The sequence below is a fragment of the Pezoporus flaviventris genome, unplaced genomic scaffold, assembly GCF_033815535.1.
Source record: "Pezoporus flaviventris isolate CSIRO_AGI_PZ_B2104156 unplaced genomic scaffold, CSIRO_AGI_Pfla_v1 ptg000013l, whole genome shotgun sequence".
Classification (NCBI taxonomy): Eukaryota; Metazoa; Chordata; class Aves; order Psittaciformes; family Psittacidae; genus Pezoporus; species Pezoporus flaviventris.
This window is the reverse complement of record NW_026892561.1, coordinates 38,937,196-38,961,438: the sequence shown is the minus strand read 5'-3', so window position 1 is coordinate 38,961,438 and position 24,243 is coordinate 38,937,196. Positions and strand designations below refer to the sequence as shown.

The following is a 24,243-nucleotide window of genomic DNA, read 5'->3' as shown; positions in this document are numbered from 1 at the left end:
AAATACTGTAATAAAGAAGATGTACACTGCTAAATGGTCCAGGAGGCTGAAATATTTTCATTCAGCTATAACCTTTTCTCAATGTGTCTAAGGGAGAGAACAGAAGTCTGCTAGGCACTCTATTATTCTCATCTCACTATCGTTTTGGCTGTGCTTGCTACAGATCAGTAGAACAATGTAGAAGAACTGTTTGATTTCTTTTAAGTGGGTATAAATATGCAATGAATGGGGATGCAAAATGAAAATGCTCTATGCTTAAAAATTATTTAACTTTTGTGAGATTTTGTAATGAAGAAATTACTTAGAGAAAATTGTGAATATCAGTTTATTCAGTGCATTGTTGGATAATATTTTATTTAAAGTTTTAATCGTATTTAAACCTTCCTTTTCAAATCCAGATTCTAACATCACTAGGTATTCCCAGAAATATACTGAAATTTCATTATGAATCCAAATGACATACACATATGCATACTGCATTCAGAATAAGTAAATCATTATAATTAGCAATTAGTTAGGGAACATCAAAGTACAAAACACATTAAGAGGAAACTGGTAGCAAGACTGGATTTTTTTCTTCTCTGGTACAATGGTCTTTACAGGACATGTTCAGAAGTCCCATTTCCCTGAACACAGCAGAAATGAACAAGCTTTGTCACACTGTCCTCTTTCAGGGCCACTTGTATAACTGCTGTCCTCAATGTTTCCTCTCTTTCGGTCTAGTTCATACCTGCAGTATGACAGGAAATGCCCTAATTTTATTTGGGCTGTGTTTTTGCATGGTTTGTGACTTTGCCACAACGACACCATTTAGGCTACATTTCTGTGCTGCATTTGCACTTTTTGTGAATACTGTTTCTTTTTTTAAAAAAAAAAAACAACCGTTTTGCAGAACCAGTACAAAGAGAATACATTTGTGCTTATCTTGGACAGAAACCTTACAACTACATAATTACAACGCTGTGCCACTTTGAAATTCAGACTTGTCACTTCTAAGGGGAGGAAATAGGAAATTGCCCATCTGTTACTCATGAATCTTTCACCCTTCTGAAAATGTGCCAAAACTGAGCAATTTTTAAAGTTTTCTGAAATGTTTAGTTGACAAATCTCAGCAAAAGTCTGATAAACTTCAATAGCTAAAAAACTAAGCTCTCATTTGTATTAGGCATGTACCATCTAAAACTCATACAATTTTTTTTTCCTGCAATTGCTGATCCCCAAACTCTGCAATCTACTGTTCCGCCAGCCTTCAGAACTGATCAGCAGCATCGCTCTGTCTGGTCACCTGTCACAATGCAATAAGGAGGTTAACAAAGAGGTGTGCCTATCTGAAATAAAGACAGGGTGTCTCTTGGCTTTAGGGAATGAAGGCAATTTGGTTAAGAGTTTACAGTCCTAGCTTATCTTTAGAAATATTTTCTTTCCATCTCAGGTGGGAGACAAAAGAACTGGTGACTGCAACAGGATTGTTGGAGTAGGTCATGCAATTCAGGAGAATGGGTAGAGCAAGACAGAGATGGTGACTCTTGTCTATTGGAAAAATAAAGGCAAGAGAAGGAATAAGATTGAGACCAAAGCAACAGCAAATGGAAACAATGAGTAAGTGAGGCTCTATAATCATTAGAATAAATCCTAAACCCAGAAATTTTCTGAGTCTTACCATTTAAGTAGCTATGAAATGCAGTAGCTAGAGGTAAGCAGTCTCTCCTGATATGCCTGGCACTCAAGGAAGGTAGCTGCGTGCTACTTTTATCAATTATTCTCTTTGCTCAAGTGACAAAAGTATATTCTGAAAATGCTGACGTTCCCAATCTGAAAGGTGAAATATACACACTGAAATGATGTCTTGGGTATGGAGAGGGGGAGGTTTCTTTGAAGGATAAAATAAACCTAAAAAAAATTACATTTGTTTAAAACATTTACAGAAGGTGCCTCTCGGCTCTTCTTCTGTAAGACATGAAAATCTTGGGGCGTTATGTAGCATTTGAGTACTTGATAACCTTTGCATTATTTTGATGCGCTTTATGGATGACTCTCCATGCACACATAAGTATGTATGTACGCATGTGCACACACAAAAGAATTTCATGTAAAGTTATGTCAGTTCACTCTAACAGACTCAGTAACTTAAGGATTTGAGCCTTAAAAGATCAAGGCTTGCAGCAGGAATGAGTTTACCTGATGTTGTTCTTAGTAAATAAAAAAGTTTAAAAAAAGGATTTAGAGCAGGTCAGAATGATGAAATTCAAATTAAACTGCATGTAGAGCACATAGCTTCTGTAGGGGTTCACAGAGGGATTCCTAGAGACTTCAGTCTTTCCAAGTGCTTCTGGGTAGCCAATGGAAATATGTTCTCTCTGCTGCCACAATGTGAGGGGGTTCTTCTTTCATGTAATCACAACTTGATCTTCAAAGAATAAAAGAATTTTGATGGGAGTTTTTCCTCTGGTAACAAAACCTCAGTCATTTTGAGATAGCTGTACTCTTCAATATTGTATTTCTGGAATGGATTTGAACAATGAATAGGTATTGGTGGGTACTCAGTAGCTGAAATGGCAAGCTCTCCCCCACCTTTCTGATACATTCTCCTCTTCTGTCTTCCCTTCCTAGAAGACTTGAAAAATATGTTGATCTACTGTAAGTCCTGGACAGACTCTTATGTACAGTATCTCATCCAGAGAGGATGAAATGAGCTTTCTTTTGGAACATTTCAAGGGAAAGAGTATCAATACATTCATTTTAAACTGAAAAGGAGTTGTCTCCATAAGTAGAATTAGACTTTGAATGTAATTATCTTGCTCTCAGAAAATCTGTCTTATTCACTGGAGAAAGGTTATTTGGATAAGGGAAAAACATCTGGAAGAGCTCAAAACCAAGCTGACTTTTACCAGGGTGTACTTCAGTTCTGAAGAGTTCCCAACAGAAATCTTTGAAATAAAGAAGATTTGATGCCATTTTGATCATTTGTACAGAAAATGTAGCTAAATAGTTGCCTTTTAGATGTGATTTGCAAGCACTGTAAGCAGCATTCATAATTCTGAACTTGCAGTTCATATTTTTAAATTTTATCAGTTTGTTTGTGTATAAGTGGACAGAGGTACCTGCAGCTACTCTGATTTTATTACATATGACAAGTACAGACATTCCCAGCTGATTTCAGCTAAGCTACGTTTTCATACATCCCTGAGGGCAATCTCTGTAACAGTACTCACTGAAATCTATTCTAGTTTAGCAGACTGCAACTGAAGGCTGCCTACTCAAATAAATTATATAAACAAAACAGAGCCAATTAGGTAACTGTGGTGGGTTGACCTTGGCTGGACACCAGGTGCCCACCAAGTCACTGTACCACCCCCCTCCTTGGCAGGGAAGGAGAGTAAACAAGATAGGAAAAAACCTTGTGGGTCATGATAATAAAGCAAAAGCCATATGTGGAAGCAAAGAAAAATGAAAGATTTATTCTCTACTTCCCATCAGTAGGCGATGTCCAGCCAGTTCCCAGGAAGCAGGACTCAAGTATGCTTAGTGGTTGCTCCAGAAGACAAAAGTTGTAAGAACGCATGCCTCGTTCCTCCTTCTTTCTGTTAGCTTTTACTGCTGAGCAGACATTATATGATGTGGAATATCCCTTTGGTCAGTTCGGGTCAGCTACCCTGGCTGTCTCTCAAGATCTTGCCCACCCCCAGCATACTGTTGGAGGGAATGTTGGATGCCCTGATGCTGTGGGAGCACTGTTTAGCAGTAGTCAAAACACTCTTGTGTTATTAACACCATTCTACCTACTAATACAAAGCACAGCTCTCTAAGTTCTGCTATGGGGAAAATGAACTCCATTTCAACCAGACCTAATACAATAACATATAGCTAGAAAGACCTTTAGCATTTATTAACTAGAAGCTAAGTAGAATTTTAATGTGGAGCTGATATTAGAAAAAGAGAGATGAAATAGTAAGAAGTGGAAAAAACAGAATGATGAGAATTACCTCCTGAAACCATTCTGGTCAAAATCACCATTTTCACACTGAAATTCCACCAATAACAAGTGTTACAGACATTCCAGAATATTTCCCCCCAGCTTATGCACAACACTGGTCAGTACAGTAAGGCTCATGGAACAAAAAGAAAAGAAGTTTTATTAAATAAGGACACCATCGTTTTATGTAGGATTTGCTCTATTCTGGGAAAGAAGCTCTTTTAAAGTTCCTGCTAATAGCAAGTTTGGTTAGTTTCCCAGTGCTCACATATCCTGTTCCAGATGGTCAATGACGTGAAACTCTAATTATCATCAACAAAATAAGCTGGGAGTAAACCCTTCCTCAAAGGTAAAAAGAGCAGATGGACAACCATAATTTCATTATTATAGAAATAATAGATGGAAAGGATTCCCCATCCATCTTTTAAAATTATTCACCACTTGTTGCACAACTCTGTTATTTCAGTGGTTTCCATGGTACATAAGGCTTGGTACATAAGCCTTTCTATAAACATCTGGAGGAGTAGCCACATTCATCTTGTTTAAGGGCGGGGGGGGGGAGGGCAGTAAGTGAAATGTTTGGGCTGAGCTTCCATCCAGCATTTTGCTTTCTTTCAAGTAATTCTGTTTTATTCTCCTCCAAAGTGTGACAGTCATTCTTCCTCAAGAACCTTTGTGGGAATAAAATCGCAAATAATACTTATTTGGAATGAGGTAATGGTCAATTCCAGAGATCCAGTTAGTCATTTGTCCAGATCTGCAGCTCAGAGGCACTGAAGTCCCTAGATTGTCAAGATTCAAGCTCATGCAACTCAGTACCATTGAGCAACACTTCCTATGCCTGTTGCGGTCCAGCGCTGGTCTTACTTTGATCTCCAAGTCCTATGCCAGGTTTTGCAAAGGCAGCCACCTCTCTAGGCCTGCCACAGGGCTCGTAGAAGCCTCAGTTCCTCTAGCTCTGCCAACTGAATTTACATAAAGACAGCTACCAAGAAAAGGTCTGGGAGCAATTCCCTTTCTGGCAGAATCTCATTCCTTTTCTGAATTCAGATGAATTGCCTGATTGCAGTGCACTGCTCTTTAGAGCTGCTGTCCTAATTCCTATACTTTTCACAGTTTCTTTACAATTCAGGAGCACATTTTCATGTCCTGCTTAAGGATTTCAAACATAGACATTCCTAAAAAAACAACATAGAACTGCAAAATTGCACTAGAGAAAAATAATTATTTTCTCTGCAGCCGTGTGAGTAAACAAGCCTTTTTCCCCTCTAAAGTGTCCTAGCTACAGGACTGTCAGGATCTGTACCTACACAGTATGCCTTACCTTAGTTTCTCACCATGTCTTGTGTTTTCTCACCCTTGTTTCTTTTTTCTAGCCAGGTCTTCACAATGTCCATTTGTTACTTTCAACAGTTCAGTTTTTTACTTTCATCTGCATTTCACCATCTTTTCCCACACTTAGAAACCTATGTGCCACCTACTTTTTTAAGCAGGAAAATGTTGCATGCGTTAATCCCTTTTACATTTTTGTCATCTGATGGCACAGGCGCTTCTATTTCCCTCTTTTCTTCCTGGGCTAGAAGCATGACTCTGTGCACACTTTATACAATAGCTGGCAAGGAATGAGGCTTATACACTATTGAAAAAAAAGCTGAACAGTATTACGTGTAGGTACACTAAAGCTACTAACTGTGTGCGCATAAGAGCCCACTTAGGAATAGAAGTGGGTTTTTTCACACTATTACTTACGTACTGATGTGCCCAGGATGAGTGAATAACATCTTTTCTGCACTCAGATACATGTTGGAAATAAACAGAACTTAAATAAGTTTCTTTTTCACTCCAGTGGCAGAAATAGTATGGTAAAAGACACTAAGAAATTGCATGAATAAATGTTTAAAAAAAAAAAGTCTTAAAATGCAAGGGCAATAGAGAAACATTCTTTTTTTATCTGTAATGACTCAACACTGAAGCACTCATATTTTTTGCCTAAAATGCCTAATACGTCCTCAGCAGGAGGTATGGGATAAAGGCTGAAAGATATCACCATGTTCATAGATTGAATGAACTCCCAGATACCTGCGGATGAGAAGAAAACTGAAACAAAGACAAAAGTACTGAGTGATAAAAAAGTCCTTGTTTCTTAGTTGATTAAACATGATAGAAAAGAGTTTGAGACAGTATGTATGGAAGCCCACAATGTCCCTTTTGAAGGCCACCTCCTGAATATAATCACAATTTAAGTGAAAAATATGAGAACATTCAGCTGACTTTCCTCTGCAAAATTTGTTATTCAATGGGTTCAGGGATGAAAGTGTGGCAAAATTCATACAGAATAATACCCCAAAAACTGAAGGGCAAAGGATCCAAATTAGAGACAGTCCATGACAAAAGAACAAAGCTTAAAATAGACCTAAAGGAGCCTCACATCTGCTGAGATATGCATCAAGGAGACACTCATCACAGCTTTCAAAGCTGATATTACTTCCTGCAAATCCCAGCTCCCAACTTCATTATTCAGCAGCACTCTTCCAATATCTTTTCATGTCCTTTATAGAACTGCTGATTTTAATGTACAATACACAAAGAATCACAATTAGAAATTGTGAAAAGTAGGAAAGTAACACTTACAGATAATGGATAGTTACCTCAGCAGGCCAATGACAAAGTGAAACATAAACTGAATATTTGTACCTGTATTTGGTGTTTGTCCAATGCCTGTTTCTTCAGTTTCTGATTACATTTTCTTCCTGCGTAAACTATCTTCAGGTTCAATGACATAATAACAGAATTAAAACCACTGAAGTAACAAACATGTAGGGAAACAAATAACCAAACCCAGAAGGGTTTAAAGGTTCTTATGGATTTTCTATTTGAGGTCCATTTGATGAAAAAAATTTTGTATAGTTTGAAGAGATCTAAACTGAACTGAAATTAGTAATATTATGATTGTACATATCAGTATGAATAACCAGTGTGACAGAAGGAATTCTCTGACTTCCTAAGTCAGTTACACTGATCACTGTGGAATGTCAGCCTCAGAGGGTGCTCAGCACAAGCTGAGTGTAGCTCTGGCTTCTGAGTGATTTCTCCTGGAAATCATGCTGGGTTTCAATAAATTTGTCTCGGTTAATTTTGCCATGTTATTTTAGAAAGCCCCATACAAGTTTCCAGGAGAACTTCTGCCCAGAAAGAATAGTGTGAGCATTATTTAACTTGTATATGATATTACTACACTAGAATGAAAGTATTTTTTGAGCAGGAAAGAGGTATGCTATGACACATGTTGGTATATGTATACCCTTGAAATGTTTAAGATGAGCCATGAAACTGCTTTTACAAGGGACTTCCTCACTGGATATAGTAAAGCTGACCATTATCTTTATCAATTTGCCATGCCTGTTTTCCCCTCCATACTTTGAATGCACATTGAATAATTAGAGTTCCTCCTTTACAATTTATCCTACTGTAGCAGAAAAGCTCTGTTTACACTACAGAAAAAAAGACAAAAGCAAGGTGAAATGGGCAACCTGCAAACAATTTGTCATAAATTTCAAGCCTTTTAAGCTATTAGAAAGGGGTCTGGATTCTATGGACAGTTAATTTATCAAGCACAGATATAGTGTCTTATGTTGTAGCTAGATCATGAAAAATGGACTTGAAATATATCTATTGTTAGAGAAAATGTTATATTCCAAGAACTTTGGAAAATGAAATTTCTTCATCATGGTAAACCACTTAGTAAATCTTTGAACCAATCCACAGAAGCTTATTATGTAGAAGGGGGTTGCAGTACAGTTCTACAAGCACAGATTTTTGGGGGGGGGAAGAAAAAGCCTGACTGTTACCTATTTATTTGAGACCATCTTATCTGGCCAATAGATGCTCACTGAATTTCCACTTCTGTGAGCATCACTGGAAATATGCATCTCACCCACAAATACTGTTCTTATCAGCAAGGGTCATAAAATAACAGGATTACACCTCCAGTTCTTACCTAGTTCTAAGAATTTACCTTTTTGGCAGTGGTCCTAGACTTTTGCCAAGGGAGCCTTATGGCCTGACTGTCAAGCCTGCACCTTCCATTGCCAATTTTTTGCAAATAGGCATTAATAAGCTTTGTGGAAATCTACACAATCTATAGATACTTTACACAAGAGGCAGGATACCCATTTCAAAACAATCCTCTTTTTTGGGGGGGTCTTTACTTTCCTTTTTACTTTCTTTTGAACGTCCAGGTTTATCATCTCTTCCTTTACATACCCAAGTTATTTCACTTAAAAATGGCAAACTTCACAAGAAAACTATGCTTGTAGTATTACTTTTATCTCTGCCCAAAAATATCTCTACTTCTAAGCCTTCTAGGCAATTAGCATTTTGACATGGGAGGTCTTCATTTCATGTGTCAGCTAGTTTCTGTGTTCACTGGTTTCACTGCCATGTGATCATCAACCACACTTTTTATCTCCGGGATTTCCACTTCATTCGTGTATCTAACTTGACTTGCGTACAACAAGTTAGTATATTTATTCCTTGCTGTATGTCTCACATGTGACAATATCACATGTCCTGTGTCCCCTGGCTGCCACTCACTTGTTTTGATTACCTGTGAAAGACTCTGCCATATGTTGATGTCCTTGCTGCCAATGTGACTTCCACACTATCACCTCTTCCAGAAAGTGGATGAAACTTCCATCAGGCCTGCTGAGCAATGAATGATACAGAGCCAGCAGAGAGATGAAGTCATGTCTCTCACATAATGATGATACAAACGCTTCTGACATTAGCTACAATGGAAACATCTCTCGTGTAATGTTCTGTTAGATAATTTGTTAGCAGGGAACATGTATCGGTATTCATTACTGCTTTATACATCCTGCACTCACTGAGCACTCAGCATGAGAAAGATTAAATAGCTCTGCTAAATACACTGTCTCAATGCTAATGACCTGTTCAGCTACTTTTCAGTCACATCTTAAGCTATTCAATGCTTTTTCTACAACTTTTCCACACTTTCTTCATCAAATTTATCTGTAAATGTGCACCACCCATGCCAAGCCCAAACCTATAGTATGTGCACTCAAAATATATGCAGGTGTTTTCTTCAATAAGTGATATATCATACGAAGACAGAACGAAAAAAGAATGAAAGTGAAAAAAAGGTTAACCTTATTTGCTCAAAGATATCCATAAATGATTTATTCAGGGAATTGGATGGCAGAAGGTTAATTTTCTAGCTAACACAATGGCTTTATGTGTGCAGGAACATCTGCAAGCTATATTTTGCTGTCAATGTTTTTGTAAAAAAGCTGAAGAAGTTGAAACCCCGGGAGTTAGAGGATACAAGCAGTGGTAAAAAAAGCCATCATCTGGAATCTTGTATGAAAATATTCACCACATCATAGACCAACACCCAATTCCATACAGTATATATTATGATAGAGCAATACAAGAAAAGTAATCTTAGGTGATATTCTTTCATTCTGGAAGCTACAGAATAAACTCAGGTAAACTTCTTGGTGATGAAGTACAACATACCTAAGAATGATTTCTTTATTAAAAATTGTAATACAAATATGATTGGAAAGGCCGTTTCATAAAAAATTGCCATAATCTGTTGTCTAAAATTAAATTCCAGAGAGTGAAACAATCTGTAATTGTAAAGACTATAAGGATATTTAAACACATGTAGAAGAAGCTCGAACATCTTCAGATATATTCTCCTACATATGTTTTATTTGTTTGCTTTAATGTTAGCATATATAAAATACTTCTACAGAAAAAGCTTACGCTGCAGGTAGACATAGAAGGTGGACAGGGTTGCCAAGTCAATTTGCTGGAAAACTGTAGGAAACTTGTGGTGTTATTACTCATATAGGTTTTTCTGGATAAAAGCAGACACGTTTAGTTATCTAATAAGTTTTGTAGGGCTCTGTTATTATTTTTCTTAAGTGTCTTGAATCCTTGACATAAAAGAGGCTCAAAGATTATGCATTTTGAATATTTGAATTTCCATTTTCTTCCAAAACTTTATTTTCTGTGAGAATTCTCACAAACTTTCTGTTAAAAGGAGACTTTTGTCCTAATAATGAAAAGTTGTAAGCAACTCTGTGAGTTGCTTAATGTAGAAAATCCTTGTTACAGCTACAATGCCCTTACAGATGCTCTTGTGTGTATGACCTCTCCAGATGCACAACAGCTTGTCAGCCTTTCTGCAGCCACGATTGTCAATTTGATTCACACTGATCCCTCCTTCATGGGTTATCTTAAAATAGCACAGTATAAATGAAATCTTGCAATTATTACAAATACTCAGGTGTTATGGCAAGATGGCCTATGCTGATTTGGCCCGGAGAACTTGTGTGGTTGATAAATATTTTCTGAGGACAATTGGCCCTGTGCATACAGTCGCAGCAACACGCAGCTTGTTGTTGAAAGAGTAGTGATAGCTGGTCCTGCTGCTGTCCTTTTTAAACTAAGTGATAAACAGCACAGGAAAAATAGAGGTTGGAGGGAGAAGCTGAAGGAAAAGGAGATACCATATAAAGCCTTGCTGGCCCACAGCCATGCTACCTTTGGCTTGCCAAATTGCCACAGCTAGCCATCAAGGCCTTCCCTTTTTTCCTTTCCTCCCTTTCCTGCAGTGAGTCACTCCTGAAGGCATTAACTGGGTTATTCTGTGAGCTGATGAAACACACTGTGTACTCTCTTAATCTGTTTTCTGTTCACCATTACATAGTGTACAAAATTACTTAATATTGCTTTTCTAGATTTGTAAACATTATTCTCACACCTTTTTAAATAGTCCCCTATTACTGTAATTATGAACATGTTGTGTTTGCACAGCCTGAGAAGTGTTATGTGTTACAGAGACAAAAAGTAGCTGTTCTTTTGTTGTGAGAGAAAAATAATATTCTTCATTTAAACTCAGTTTGGTTTAGTGGGGTGTTAATGCACTGAAGCCGATATTATCAAGAGGGTAGCTTTACTTAAAGGGCAACAGGAAGGAAAATCATGTTAAATTGTGGAAACATTGCATTTTTGCAGAAGCTGATTATTTAAGCCAGAAATTTAGGAAACATGGAACTGATGACATCATATATTCTCTCCAGTCTCTAGAAATGATTAAATATGTTAGATAAATCAAAGTATCGGTCACACTGAATATACAGAAAAAATATGCTAGTTTCCAGTGACAACACACATTCTGTAATAAAGAAGACTTGCAATATCCCATGTATACCAAAGAAAACAAGAGAAGGAGATAGCCAGAATTTGCATCAGGCATCCTTCCTATAGGTTTCTTTATCCATGTGCAGGCTGAGGGTCATAACTAGGACTTGAGTACTGGGAAGAGTAGAGGTTAGAAACTCAGGAATCATGTACTATCCGATAGTACTTTTCTTTCTAGATTTGCTTTGCAGTTGAGTTGCACCTTTAAGAGATCTATGTGCTTTGACATCACAACAATGGAAAGCTAGACAGTTAAAGTATTTTAGGTCTCCTTGAGCTTCTTGTAACCTAATAGTTCCTCAGTCTATAGGAACCTTACACTAACAGATGAAGAATCTAAATGAACTATAAATGTCCAGGCCTTTATTAAATAAAGCTTAGTGTGAGAGAAAAAAAATCACCTACACACTTATTTCCAATTCTAATAGCTACTTTAATGCTTTTCTGTCTCTTCTCTCTGCTGAGGTTTCTATTCTCTGCTCAGTTTTCCTTTTGCATTTTTTTTTTATTTGATGTACTAGATGCTCTCCTAAGTGACACATTCCAACCACAGTCACTGAATGTGACAGCCATGCTGTATCTAGTCATGAAATGCTCTGCTCAGGCACCTGATAGCATTTCAGAAAAAAACCTCTCTTGCTCTAAAACCAATGAGAGGTGTTTAGCTTAGGTGAATGTAACTAGACTGATAATTGCAGAATGATTGATAAATTAAATAGGAATACTATTTTTTGTATTGTGAAACAATTTTGAGTATTTTTGCAATTCAACTATTTCAAGTTTCTAGATGAGATTTCACAAAATATAAACAAAAAATCCAGACAAAATATAAACCTCATTTTTAATGACTGTAAACTCTGTAAAATCCCGTTTTCTGAAGGATAGAATAAATCCTAGTTCAAGGATCTGTGTTTTAAGGAGAGAAAGGTGGGACTGAATTGAAGCTTACTGTGAAGCATCTTCAACCATCCTGGAAAACTGAATTCAATTTTGCAGAGTTCTGTTACTTTTAAGATTATCTGAGAGGATTATTTGTATTTCTAGCTAAGCTCCAGGAAGCATATAATACATATAGAGTGGAGTTATAAAGTTGGGATCCTGTTAATCGTGTACTTGGCATGTGTGCTTTTAGGACAGCACTTGTGTGATTTTGGTCCACCATTTGTGATCTGTTTGAGGATTTCTGAGAATAAAAAAGCTATATATAAACTTAAGATAATATTATCAGATGAAGGTCTGTCAGATTCAATAATCTTAGGTAGACAAACTGAGCTCCTGTGTACCACTTTGTGGTTTTAAGTTTGAAAAATAGCAGGTTGCAAAAAATAAAAAGAACCTCTCTCCAAATTTATCATTGCCCTATGTCCTAGGAGCTCATTCAGCATTATTTATTCAAGATATCTTGTTGAGAAAGTAAATAATAAAAAATCAAAGTGACACATTTTACAGAATATAGTGCTTTCTAGGTTGAAGAAAATGAACTAAAATTGCATTGTAAATGCACAGTTACCATTAACAGTATTGGAAACCTGGTGTTTAACAAACCAAGAATGACTCCAGAACTACACCTCTGTAATCAGATCTTCAAATGTTTTATCTCTAACATAAACTATATCAGTGAGCACCGTATCAGCAATGCAAGCCTGTAAATATCTCACTAAGAATGGAGGTGAGCATACTTACTACGTCAGCACGATAGCCACGGCATCATTTAGGACACTCTCTCCAAACAGGAGTGTGTACAAATCTGTATCTACATGCAGCTCATGGAAAATAGCAAGAACTGTCACTGTATGAAGACAAAGCAAAATGAGTTTGTTATTTTCATATTCCTCTGGCAGTTCAAGAAATAAAGCAATGTTAGAATATGCCTTTTGAGAAGTCCAGTCCTATTTATTGCCCAAGCGGATAACAATAAGTTAAAATGGATCAAATGAAGTATATAATCCAGCAAGTCTACGAGTTTTGATGCTTCAGCCGAGCTAGGAAGAAACTTTCTTTTTCACACAGAGAATCATGAATAAAATGAAAATGTCGCAGCATATCTTACTGTGCATAAAGTATTAAGATTTTGTGACCAAGGAGAAATAAGGGTGCTGAAAAGACTTGGGTTTTGCCATGGACTTTGTGTGCAATGAGTAGTAGTTTACCTGTTTTAAGAAGGATATATAATAACACTTATCTGTCTGTTCATGCATAATAACCTCATACCCTGTCCTACTAGCAGCATAATGACTTTCACCTGAGGTATAGCATATCTGTAGTCATGAAGCTCTCTCATCCAGATTTGGATATCTGATACTTGTAAGCCATTTTAAGGTTCCTTCAGCATATCACTAATTTAAGTCGTTACCTCCTCCTTAGTTATATGCTATATTTGATTGTTATCTTACCAGTGAAATAGAAAAAATAGAATGTGTTGAATTTAAATTGAAGTTGGATAAATAATTTAGACATACATCCCCAAGGGCATTTAGATGCTTGGCTGATATCCAGGTAATTAAGTCCTATTGATATTAAAGAACACCTTATTTGTTTTATGCCTCAGTTTTCTTATCTGTAAACAGGAGATCGCAGTCCATCCCAAGATTCACCTAGCACTTCATAATCTCCAAATGAAGGTGGCTATCTGTGTGCTGTGTTGATATTATTATTATTTCTTTGCATGGACAAAGCAGAGCATTCTCTTTTCAAACAATTTAATGCAAAGGCTCCCAATTATTTGTATGGTTAAAAATTACATGTTAACTCACTGCTTCACTGGTGCTCATTCTAGTACATAATTGTGCAATTGACTCAATCTTTGTAGCCCAGGGATCCCAAAGATTAGGAGTGCTTCTCAGATGCCACATTAACATCTGACGTTTCAGAAATGAAAATTACTTTTACATTGAGATGGTTGCTGATAATTCACAGAAAAACATGAACAGGTGATTATGCTTTGTCTTAATAACATTTTTTGGAACTTTGAAATCATTGCTGATAAGATTTTCTAATGGCACTTAAATGTCTGTTTAATCTGAAAATCAGTTTATAAACCCAAAGTAGATTCTCAGTTCTCCTGTGAGATTTTATGTCAAAGTGATCTCTGTTGATGTGTTATCTTTGAAGAATTTTGGAAGTGTTATTCTACAGAAGACAATCTGGGAGATGTGCGTAGCTGAACGTTTGCTGATATAGCTATATTTAAATTAGCTAGTTATATTTAACCATCCTGGTAATCTCACCCATCTACTCCCAGTGCAGTTATAATTTAAACTAGGAAGAGAGCTCTTTCTCCAGGAAGACACAAAGGTGTAGGAAGAATTTTTATTGGCAATAGATACCTTCATGGTTCAACAATACCAATATTCAGGTTTTTGCTTGATTAGCAAAAGCCTTAATGTACTAAATTTGGACTCAATTTAGATTCCCATTCTTACATGTCATTGGCTTGTTTTCTACAACTATTTTCCACTTCCAGCTTTTGCTTATTAGCTAATTAGTTTGGGCTCACATTAATAGTCCCTGAAATAATGATAGAAGGAAAAGAAAATTGTACTCAAAGTCCAGCGTACTGTTGGTATGTATGTGTAGCAGGCCAAGCCAATTAAACAGACACCTACACATTCCTCTCCTTCCTCTTGCCTCCTAAAAAAATCAGCTGTATCTTTTTGCTTTCTCTTCCAACTCTATCACAAAAATCTGACTTAAAATCTTTTCAAATGAAAGTGGAATAATAAAGCAAGCAACACAATAATGAAGCAATTGTCTTTTCTGGGAGAGACTGTCCAGTTCACCCATTTCTCCCATTCCCAATTGCATCTTCTTTACAGCATTGCCTGTACCTGACTGAGTACTTCTAGTTTCTTCTCTGTCCCTGTGTTTTCCTGGCCCAAGACACAGCAAGCTTCAGCCATACTACTGATGACAGATATTTGTCTGATCTGTTTTTAAATGGAATGATGTTAGTTCCAGAGAGGAGGGGAGACTAACCCACTCTTCAGTATTCATGCAGTTTATAAATGCAGTTATTCCTCAATTACTAACCTAAATCTCCCCTCTTTCTCTTCAAGTCTGTAATTTCCATTCCTAGCCTAATGAGAAACAAATAATTTGTCACATTTATTCCCTTTTCTTTCCAGCAACATTTTGCCTATTCAAAGACTCATTTCATCTCCTGCCTAAACTGACTCATTTCTTTCAACCTCCTCCTTTCAGTGAGTTTTCTAGCCTGCTAATCACTTCTAATCAGTTGATAACTTTCCTGACATACAGTGCCCAAAATCAGATCCAAGTACTTGAGGTGACATTTTCTGTTGAGAACGAAAAAAGAAGGGATGTGAAAAGATGCTTTAGAACAAGTAAATAAATCCTTTTTTTTGTTTTGGTTTTTGCTATGTATTGGTACTGATACATATTCAACATTTTCAGATTGTAAACTTGAAATTTTTTAGCAATGAATGCTTATTTCTGATCTTCTATCTATGAAGTTGATTATTTCCAAGTGTTATCATTTATCCTTCTTGATTTTAAATCACTGCAAGAATCATATTGAATTCTAACTGTCCTTCAAAGTGTTTACAATCTCCTTTCAGCATAGTGTTATACATTAAAGAAGCATTCTCTATTGCGCTAGCCAACTCATTAATGAAAATGTTAAATAGTATCTTCATAAGAACAGAGCACTGCGTAATTTTTAGCACATTCACCCCATTTAAAAGTTCAATAAAACATTTTCACTTTGTTTTGCCAACCACCAATCATTTCCTCAAGATCACATTTGCCTACATTAATTAAGAGAATTTATGGATATAGTTCAGAATGAGCATATTAAAAGGGACATGATACCCTTCTATGAAGAAAAGTTAATTTAAATTATTCTCTGGATAGAATAATACTCTATGAATAGTCATTATTGCCCAGAGTAGTCACATCACATTTTGTCTGATGGGAGCCTTTAAGACTCGAGAGAATAAATTTCAAAATTCAGTATTGGCAATCATATACCACAGTAACATATCTAATCTGAGAAATTTCATATCTAAGGCTTCCTGAAGGCACCTTTGGGGAAGAGTAGTTAGGGCTTGGTTTTTGTGTGGTAATTACTTCAAGTATTGTATAATTTATTAGATTCAATATGTATTATGAAAATGCCAAACTACTTTTCATTAAAGTACACATCATCTCTTAATCTCTTATTTCAATCAAGCATATGAGGACAGAGATATAGGTAAAAAACTAGATGTCTAGAAGGACATCTAATTGGGGAACAGCAAACAACCATCTTTTGTGGCAGTAGGATACTAAACCAAATAGAAATAAAAAGTATCAGAGTTTCTGACTCAGAAAGGGTTGTGAACTTTATTAAAAAAAATCAGTGATGGGAAGCATGAAATAGTGGAGCATCTAAGATTTTCACAGTGTTTGTGACAACAGAAATCTCATTCAATTCTTCCTTAACTTCATAGACTGAGGCCACATCTGTTAGATGTTAAGCCCAGCATGATTTGGATTGTACCCAAGTCAGAACAAGTGTCTGTAGACCTGTTTGTGAAAGATATCTTTTGATATATGTAGAAACAAATTGGCTTGTTCCTAATTCCTGTAAAATGCATGTCTAACTGAAATATCAGCAAACCACAATAATCCCTGTTAACTGTATCCAATACTTTGCTGTTATGTTTGAAGGTCAGAGAATAAATTAGACCATTATATAAAGTACTGGTATTATATATACCTCAATCTTCTGACTAGAACTATTAATATACTTCATAGCTCATGGGTCTGAGTTCTTTTGGGAGGGCAGTATCACATGGGCAGAAAATAAGATGAGAGAAATCTCGCATTTCCTATTGATTTTTCTCTAAAAATAACAATTCTATTTTTAATTATAGCCTCTTTTCCCTGCTAATCAGTCATGACACTCACAGATTAGCTCAGTTTTGAATAAAGTATAAAAATATTTTAACTAAACCCAAATTTATAAACAGACTTCCATAACAAGTGTAGAAAATATATTAACTTGCTCTATTTACGCATTATGCTTATAATGCAAAATCCTTTGATTTTATGAGTAACTCCTCTTTCTGATAAATATCCAATTTTATCAATAAAAACAGTAGTGCAACTCACATCTCCAGTTCTGCTGTAACCATAGTAACTTCAAATAGAGAAGAGCCTTGTGATTATCAATTTGACCAAAGGTAAGGGAGTTCATATAGTTCAGAAATAGCTGTGCTTCAGCAAACTTTGTGAAGGTAAATGTTTTCTGTGCTTGAAATGTCAAAAGTTATAAAAAAAGAAATGTTAAAGATATATGAAATGTCTTTGGATTGGAAGGTCATTGTGAAGAATGTGTTAATAACACCAGCATAGGCGAACTGCCAGAGTTGTACTTTTCAGTTATTTTTTGGTGGCTAAGGCTGAGATCAAATCTTTTCACTCTTTTTTTTGACAGTTTTGTTCTGTCATTCACCTTATTCCATTACAACCACCGATACCCTGAAGCAACCTATTGCTGGGGCTTATTGCTGTGTCTGCCTTTCAACCACAGAGGACAATTGTTGTCAGAATGTCCTTATCCATGCTCAGAAGTAAGGCAGTTTCAATTTGAAGGTCTCTGATGCTCAGGGACCGAGAGCTGGAGGCTCCACTCCCCACAACAGCACCTTTTTCACTGTTTCTTTGCTGCTACTGATGAGTGATGCATGTAGAAGAACATAGGGACGCACTACTCCATTTCCTTTGAAGGGATCACACCAAAATATTCCAGAGTCAGGTTATATTAGAAATCAAAACACAATTCTGACACAAAGGAAACCCTTTCAACAGCAAAACAGTGAAATCTGTTATTTTACACAGATGAAATAACAAGAATTATCATGTCTTTCCCCAAACACATGATAAATGATACCTATTAATCAGAATAAGGGAAAACATAAATCCTGGTGTGATGTTTTACATCAAAGACTAATGAACAGAGAATTTTTGAATTTTAAAATTCTATTTTAAAATTCCTCTTATCTGAAGTCTTGAATTGCAAAACTTTTTCTGCTGGAAATGATAAATTATTGGAAGGAAATATTTCCTGTAATATGAATGATTCACTTGAAGTAACCTTGTTTTTGTCCCTAAAGTTTCTACCTTTTCTTTCTAGAGATGTGAGAGTTTTTTGAGGCATTCCTGAGTATCACAGATATTTAGAGACCGGTCTACAATGCAAAAAAAAAACCCCAACAACACGTTTCTAAGTATATCCAGTCATAAATTCTTCTCTTAATCTTAGTTCAAGTGCTAGTTTTCTATATAAGGAAAACCACAGCATATTAAGATAAATTCTTCTGAATTGATTTTACGGAAAAATCTGTATATTAAAGATCTTCAAATGCTCTTCAAAAATAAACCCTACATAATGCTATGACATTATTTCCTTCTTCCTAACAATATTTGTAACTTTTAGCTGGCATACATTTGTTTACTGCCCTAGTAGTAAAATTCTTCTTTTGACATATGAACATCTACCATTCATTTTTACTATTATGAATAAGGAGCTCAACCAGAACAATTTCTGTCAAGTCAGCAGATCAGTTTTTAACATCTTTTGAAACTTAATTGCTTTCCACAGCCAAGGGAAATTAAATCTCCTTTTGAAATGATCTTATAATCCTACACAGTGAAGAATTAAATAAAGATCAGGTAGCAAATCTGGCAGGAATTTGTTATTTCATCTTAGGACAGTAATTTATTATTCTATCCTAATTCTATAACACTAAGAACATTTTACCAGATTTATTTATTTTTTTAAGCTAGATATCACTTATAAAATCATTAGACTGACTATTTTATGCCCCAGTACATATCAGTTCTCCAGGGTACCATATGTTAACTGATTTTGGAATTCCAATGAGCTCTTTACATGGCTTGAGATTATAAATAACTAGCAAATCCTAGCACACAATGCAATATTTTCAACAGTTTCTACCATTTAATTAAGAAAGGTTAATTCAAAGTACTTTGAGTGTTCGAGGGACTCAATTTTACAGATAAGACTAGTAAATACATTCAACAGCTTAGTATACTGTGAATAGATAACAGAAGGAGCAAGACTGAGTACTAAAAAACTCTTGGACGTGCACAGACACTCTGTATGAGCATAAGATTAATTATAAACTGTTTAGTTCATCACACTAGAAGTAGTTTTCTCAACTGCAGTGTCAGCTTTCTAAGCCTATTTAAAAATCTGGGAGAAGTAATCCTTGTCACTTCTTATTCCTTCCAGCAAAAGAGAAGCTTCTCTTCCTCCCTCCTCCCTCCCCCTGCCAATGATTGTTTCAGATGAATCAGTGGTGATTTAATACTATTATAATCAAAATCAGTGCATCTGTCTTAGATATAATTCTCCTCATAAGTCCACGCATTCATTTGTGAGACTAAATTGTATTGGACTGGAAAATGGGAAAAGAAACTAAGCCAACTGCAAAACTCTATTCATAGCACAATCAAGAAATGTACTTGGAAGCTGTAAGCAGCCTTTTATTCCATAACCAATTTGTTTTCCTAGGTTTTCTTTCTGCTTTCAGTTTGTGTTTTTCTCTTGCTCTGAGGACAGGCTCCAATCATGTGCTAAATCTTATTAAAGTACTTGGGTGATTTTATAAGTGGCAGCATATTGGATGCTTGGATTAATTTGAGAATAACAATTTGATGCAGCTTTTACAGCAATCTACCACAACCAGTTTTGTGGAAATAAGTTGTTTTACACTATATTTTTAAGCCGTCAGAATGATAAATCACAAGTTGAAAGTGTTCTGTTAAATACTGTGTGTTTATTTAAAGAATGAAACAGATTTGTAGAACAATGTTGCTTTCTGTCATTTCTTTTAATAGCCATGAATTTGAAAGATTTATTCATAAGTTTCTCAGAGAAGCTTCTCAAGGGTAGTTAATATTAATGCAGCATGTCATGTGCATCACAAAATACTTTCTGTCCCACTTCCTGTAACAGCTCAACTGAATTATTTTTTCTTTTTTTCTCTTTTTTTTCAAAAATCCAATGTACGTTTGCAGGCTCTGAACTGTGTCTCCCTGTAACAACGTATCAAAAAATCCTTTTCACCTCCTCTTTCACTGTTGTTCCACTGACGCAGAAACCAATGCTTTTGTTTTAATATCAGAGTGCTATTAACATTATCAGTGTAACAAAACCTAGACAAATGTTGGAAACCTACACTTACTCTGAGGTTAGCCCTGTTTTGATTAGGAGGTTGGACTAGAAGATCTACAGATGTGCCTTCAAATCCAAATGATTCCAGAATTTTGTGATTCCAAAATTCACTGAGTCTGTTTCCCAGACTTGGAGATTTACTGTAACTTTAGTCTTTAAACCTCAAGTCTGCAATTTCAAGTCATCCTGTTGGTATGTACCTTATTAGAATTCTATTTAACATGAAACACTGCATTCAAATTGTAAACTGATACCTGATAAATAGTATTTATATGGCCAAATATGAAAGCTACATTTCCTGTATCTTTAAATTGAGTTAGATCACACATGAATGCAACGTCTAAACTATTAACCATGAGGCTTCTGTGTTAGAGCGGTTCTCATATCAGTAATGAGCAGATTGGTGTCCTGAAGACTGAAAACCAACATTTTTCCAGTCTCCCAGCAATTTTATTTATAAAGTTTGTGAGCTAAACATAGATAAACCAGTTACTAAAGAGACCACAAGGGATCTCTGGAGCAAATTTGACTTATGATTATCATAATATCAGACATTTAATAGCTATGGAAATAAAAAAAATCAGAACAGGGACTTTAAACATTTCTAGGGCACATGCAGTTGAGACATTCTTTTTTACTCTTCTGACTTTTGAAAAAGTAATTTATTTAAAATGTTACCTGGATCTGTGGCAGACATCAGAGATCCGAAAAATAAACAGTCAGTGAAGTGGAATTCCCATTCTTTCAACTGGCCAATGTGTACCATGGCCTTCACAAAACCATACATTATCAACCTGTCAGGGGAAAGATAAGATGGCATCCAGACAGAGTATATAACACTTATGCTTAATTTACAGTGTTAATCAGGTTCTTATTCTCTTAGCTTCTTTTAAATAAACATATCAAGTGAATGTTGAACACAAACTGATAGCATATAAAAATTCTATTCCATATTCAAGTATTGTATTAAAATGTCACAGACAGTTCCAAAGCAAAGACTTTTCTGAATAACTGTCATTGCTGGCAGCAGAAGACAATGACTTTAGCTGTTTATTTTTCAAAAGGAAAGATAATGTAAGCTTAAGAAGACATTATTAAGCCTAACTTGGCTAATGTTGTAGAACATTTAAACAAAGGCAGTTCTACTATCAGCTCTATGGGTTGCTCTAATATTTCAAAATGAATAGTTTTATTCTATAAGCCTTTAAATGTTAGCTGTATTCAAAGTTCCAGATAAGGTCTCCAAACGTAACAGATATTTAACAATTTACAATGATAGCAAGGCAATAAAGTCACACTTCAAAATGCACTGCTAAATCCTCACTAGTATCACAGGAAATGCTATCACTGGTTTATATAACTACGTAATGCTATCCAAGATGTATATTCTAACCAGAATCTTGAAATATACAGAAAAAAGAAATTAACTTCTTCTTAGAACCTGTCGTAGATTTTTTAATTTTTATACATTTCCAATTTAGTTAATAAAAAAACCCCATAGCATTTAATACCTGTTCCATAAACACAACACATAAATTGACAACTGCGCTCTTCTAACTACAGGCTTTAAAAAAATAATTTAAGCAGAGCTACATGCATTCACACTTAGCTACATTTGTTTCTGAAGTCATGTAAATGGAGATTTGAGCAACAGATAAAATGCTACAAAACAAACAGCCTAAGAGTTAATTACAAATCATTTTCAGACACTTTACCAAGCTGTAGATTTTCTGAAGTTTTGTAACCTTATTACATTAAGAGGGAAGCAGAGAGTTCACCACAGAATTTCCCAATGGTCCTATGTATTTGTACATGTATTTATATGAGCTGCCTAGCTAAGAGTTCATAGATCATAGAATGGTTAGGGTTGGAAAGGACCTTAAGATCATCTAGTTCCAACACCCAAATTACCCACCAATTGTTCTTAAATAGTTTATCCAATTGTGGGTCTCCTTGATTGATAAGCACACCTTCTCTCCATTCCCAAAGAATAATGATTCAAGACCCTTCAGTGGAGTTAGTCTTTTTATCCCCAGCATGAAGATTTCTGTTAAGGAATGAGTTCTCAAAAACTGACTGTGGTGCTGTATCCTGATTTGCAATTGTCTCAAAAGTCAACAGGAATGGAAGTGAACATATGCATGCCTTTTAGAAATAATTGCCCAAACTTGCTTGATATTTTGACAAATGATTCAGTTATAAATATTTTAAAATAACAAATTAAATTAAGTTTTGACTATCCAGCAAATTTACTTGTGGCAATTGTTTAAACACCTGGTGTGGACATCATCCTGGTCTTTAGCATTCTTTCTTTACACATTACTAAATATTTTCAGTATGCCTCAGTTTACCATCTGTACAGAGTTGCAGATGAACTGGACAAAACCAGATTTGGGAGTCTTTCATTCACATAGAAGGTCTAAGTTTGCGATCAAGTTTAGTACAGGACCTGGTCTTACTTCTTATACCATCCAATTCTTGGCTGCACTGAAATGGGGAATAAAACTGAAGATCAGACCAAATGGTGCCAATTTAGTCACTGAGATGTTAACCTTTATCCATCAGAGAAAGAGAACAGCAAACTCAGAACATGATACCTTTTTAGTTTTTAATTCATTAACCACTTGATACATTTTGGTAATGCTAAAATGGTAAAAGTCCAAATTTTCAAAGAAAAACCCAACTAAGTGCAGACATGCATTTGGAATATGTGAGAAACTGCTGCTTTAAATAAACCACAAGAATCTCTATTTGTACCTCTTCCATCTAGCACATATGAAAACATGCACAGAAATAATTTCCTGTAACATATCTGTTAAAAAGTTGTAAATTGTTAAAAGTGTCAGTGACTGAATTTCCTCCAGAATGTTCCTGTCCCACTAAAATGGGACAACCAGTGCTCAACCCAGTGCTCACTTTTGACAGAGAGCAAGCCATCTACACAAATCAGGTTAATAATGTTAGGAACTCTGAAGAATCTTTTTAGTTCCAATTCCTGTCTGTGAGATCTTTTTTTTTTTTTCACTTCACTTTTTACTTTTTTACTAATCTAGAATGCTAAATTTTATTTTTTTTATTCTTTTAAAATATTAGAACTGAGCTTTTCAAGGAAATAGCAGCTGAGTTGCAAATCAATGTAAACCTTATTTCCAATGTGCTGTGAAATCTGAACGTTAAAATACACCTGCAAAGTCATTTTAATTCATAGACTTTTTAATCTTGTTTCTAATTTATATTGCAAATTCTTTAGGAAAGTGGTTGCTCCATAGACTATGGAACTAACCAGTAAGAAACCGTCCCTGAAGACTTCTCACCTGGACTTAGTGATGGCTCAGTACTGACAGTAATGTTTGTGAATGACTGATTTGGTCATGGATTTGGAGCATTAATAAACTAATAAAATAGAAGAACAAAACTCAGATTAGCTGTGCTGCAGGACAGCTGACATTTTCTCCACCCAAAAAGCTTTTTAAATTGTGGGAGGATCTCATCATGTATTTTGCCACTTCAAGAGGGAAAGAAATCCAGTGATGTAACAAAACTCAGGAGAATTCAGAATTTTCCAGATTATGCAAGTCTGGCAATTACAAAGTGCCTCATCTCTAAAAAATGTTACATATGAAGCTGTCATTACACAGTAGAGGAGATACCACATAAACATTGACCTGCTGAAGTAAGAATCATTTTCTGGCAACCTGCACTGTAAATACCACAATTTCCAGTACAAATCAGCAAGTAGATATAAAATCTCAGTACAGCTACGTAAAATAAACTTTAGCCTGAAAAATAAAACACCAAAGTAAATAAGAGACAGTGAAGAACCAGAGCAAAA

General features: G+C 35.6%; 1 protein-coding gene across 1 annotated transcript in view; it reads right to left on the bottom strand.

Annotated features, from left to right (window-relative positions):
* The window catches only part of SLC9A9 (solute carrier family 9 member A9), a 195,756-nt gene that overhangs the window by 131,137 nt on the left and 40,376 nt on the right, over positions 1-24,243 (bottom strand). Inside the window, exons 5-6 of the mRNA XM_061452903.1 lie at positions 21,090-21,205; positions 12,890-12,995 (exon numbers count right to left, since the gene is read on the bottom strand). Of these exons, the coding sequence (XP_061308887.1) occupies positions 12,890-12,995; positions 21,090-21,205 (222 nt within the window). The remainder of the gene's footprint in view (positions 1-12,889; positions 12,996-21,089; positions 21,206-24,243) is intronic.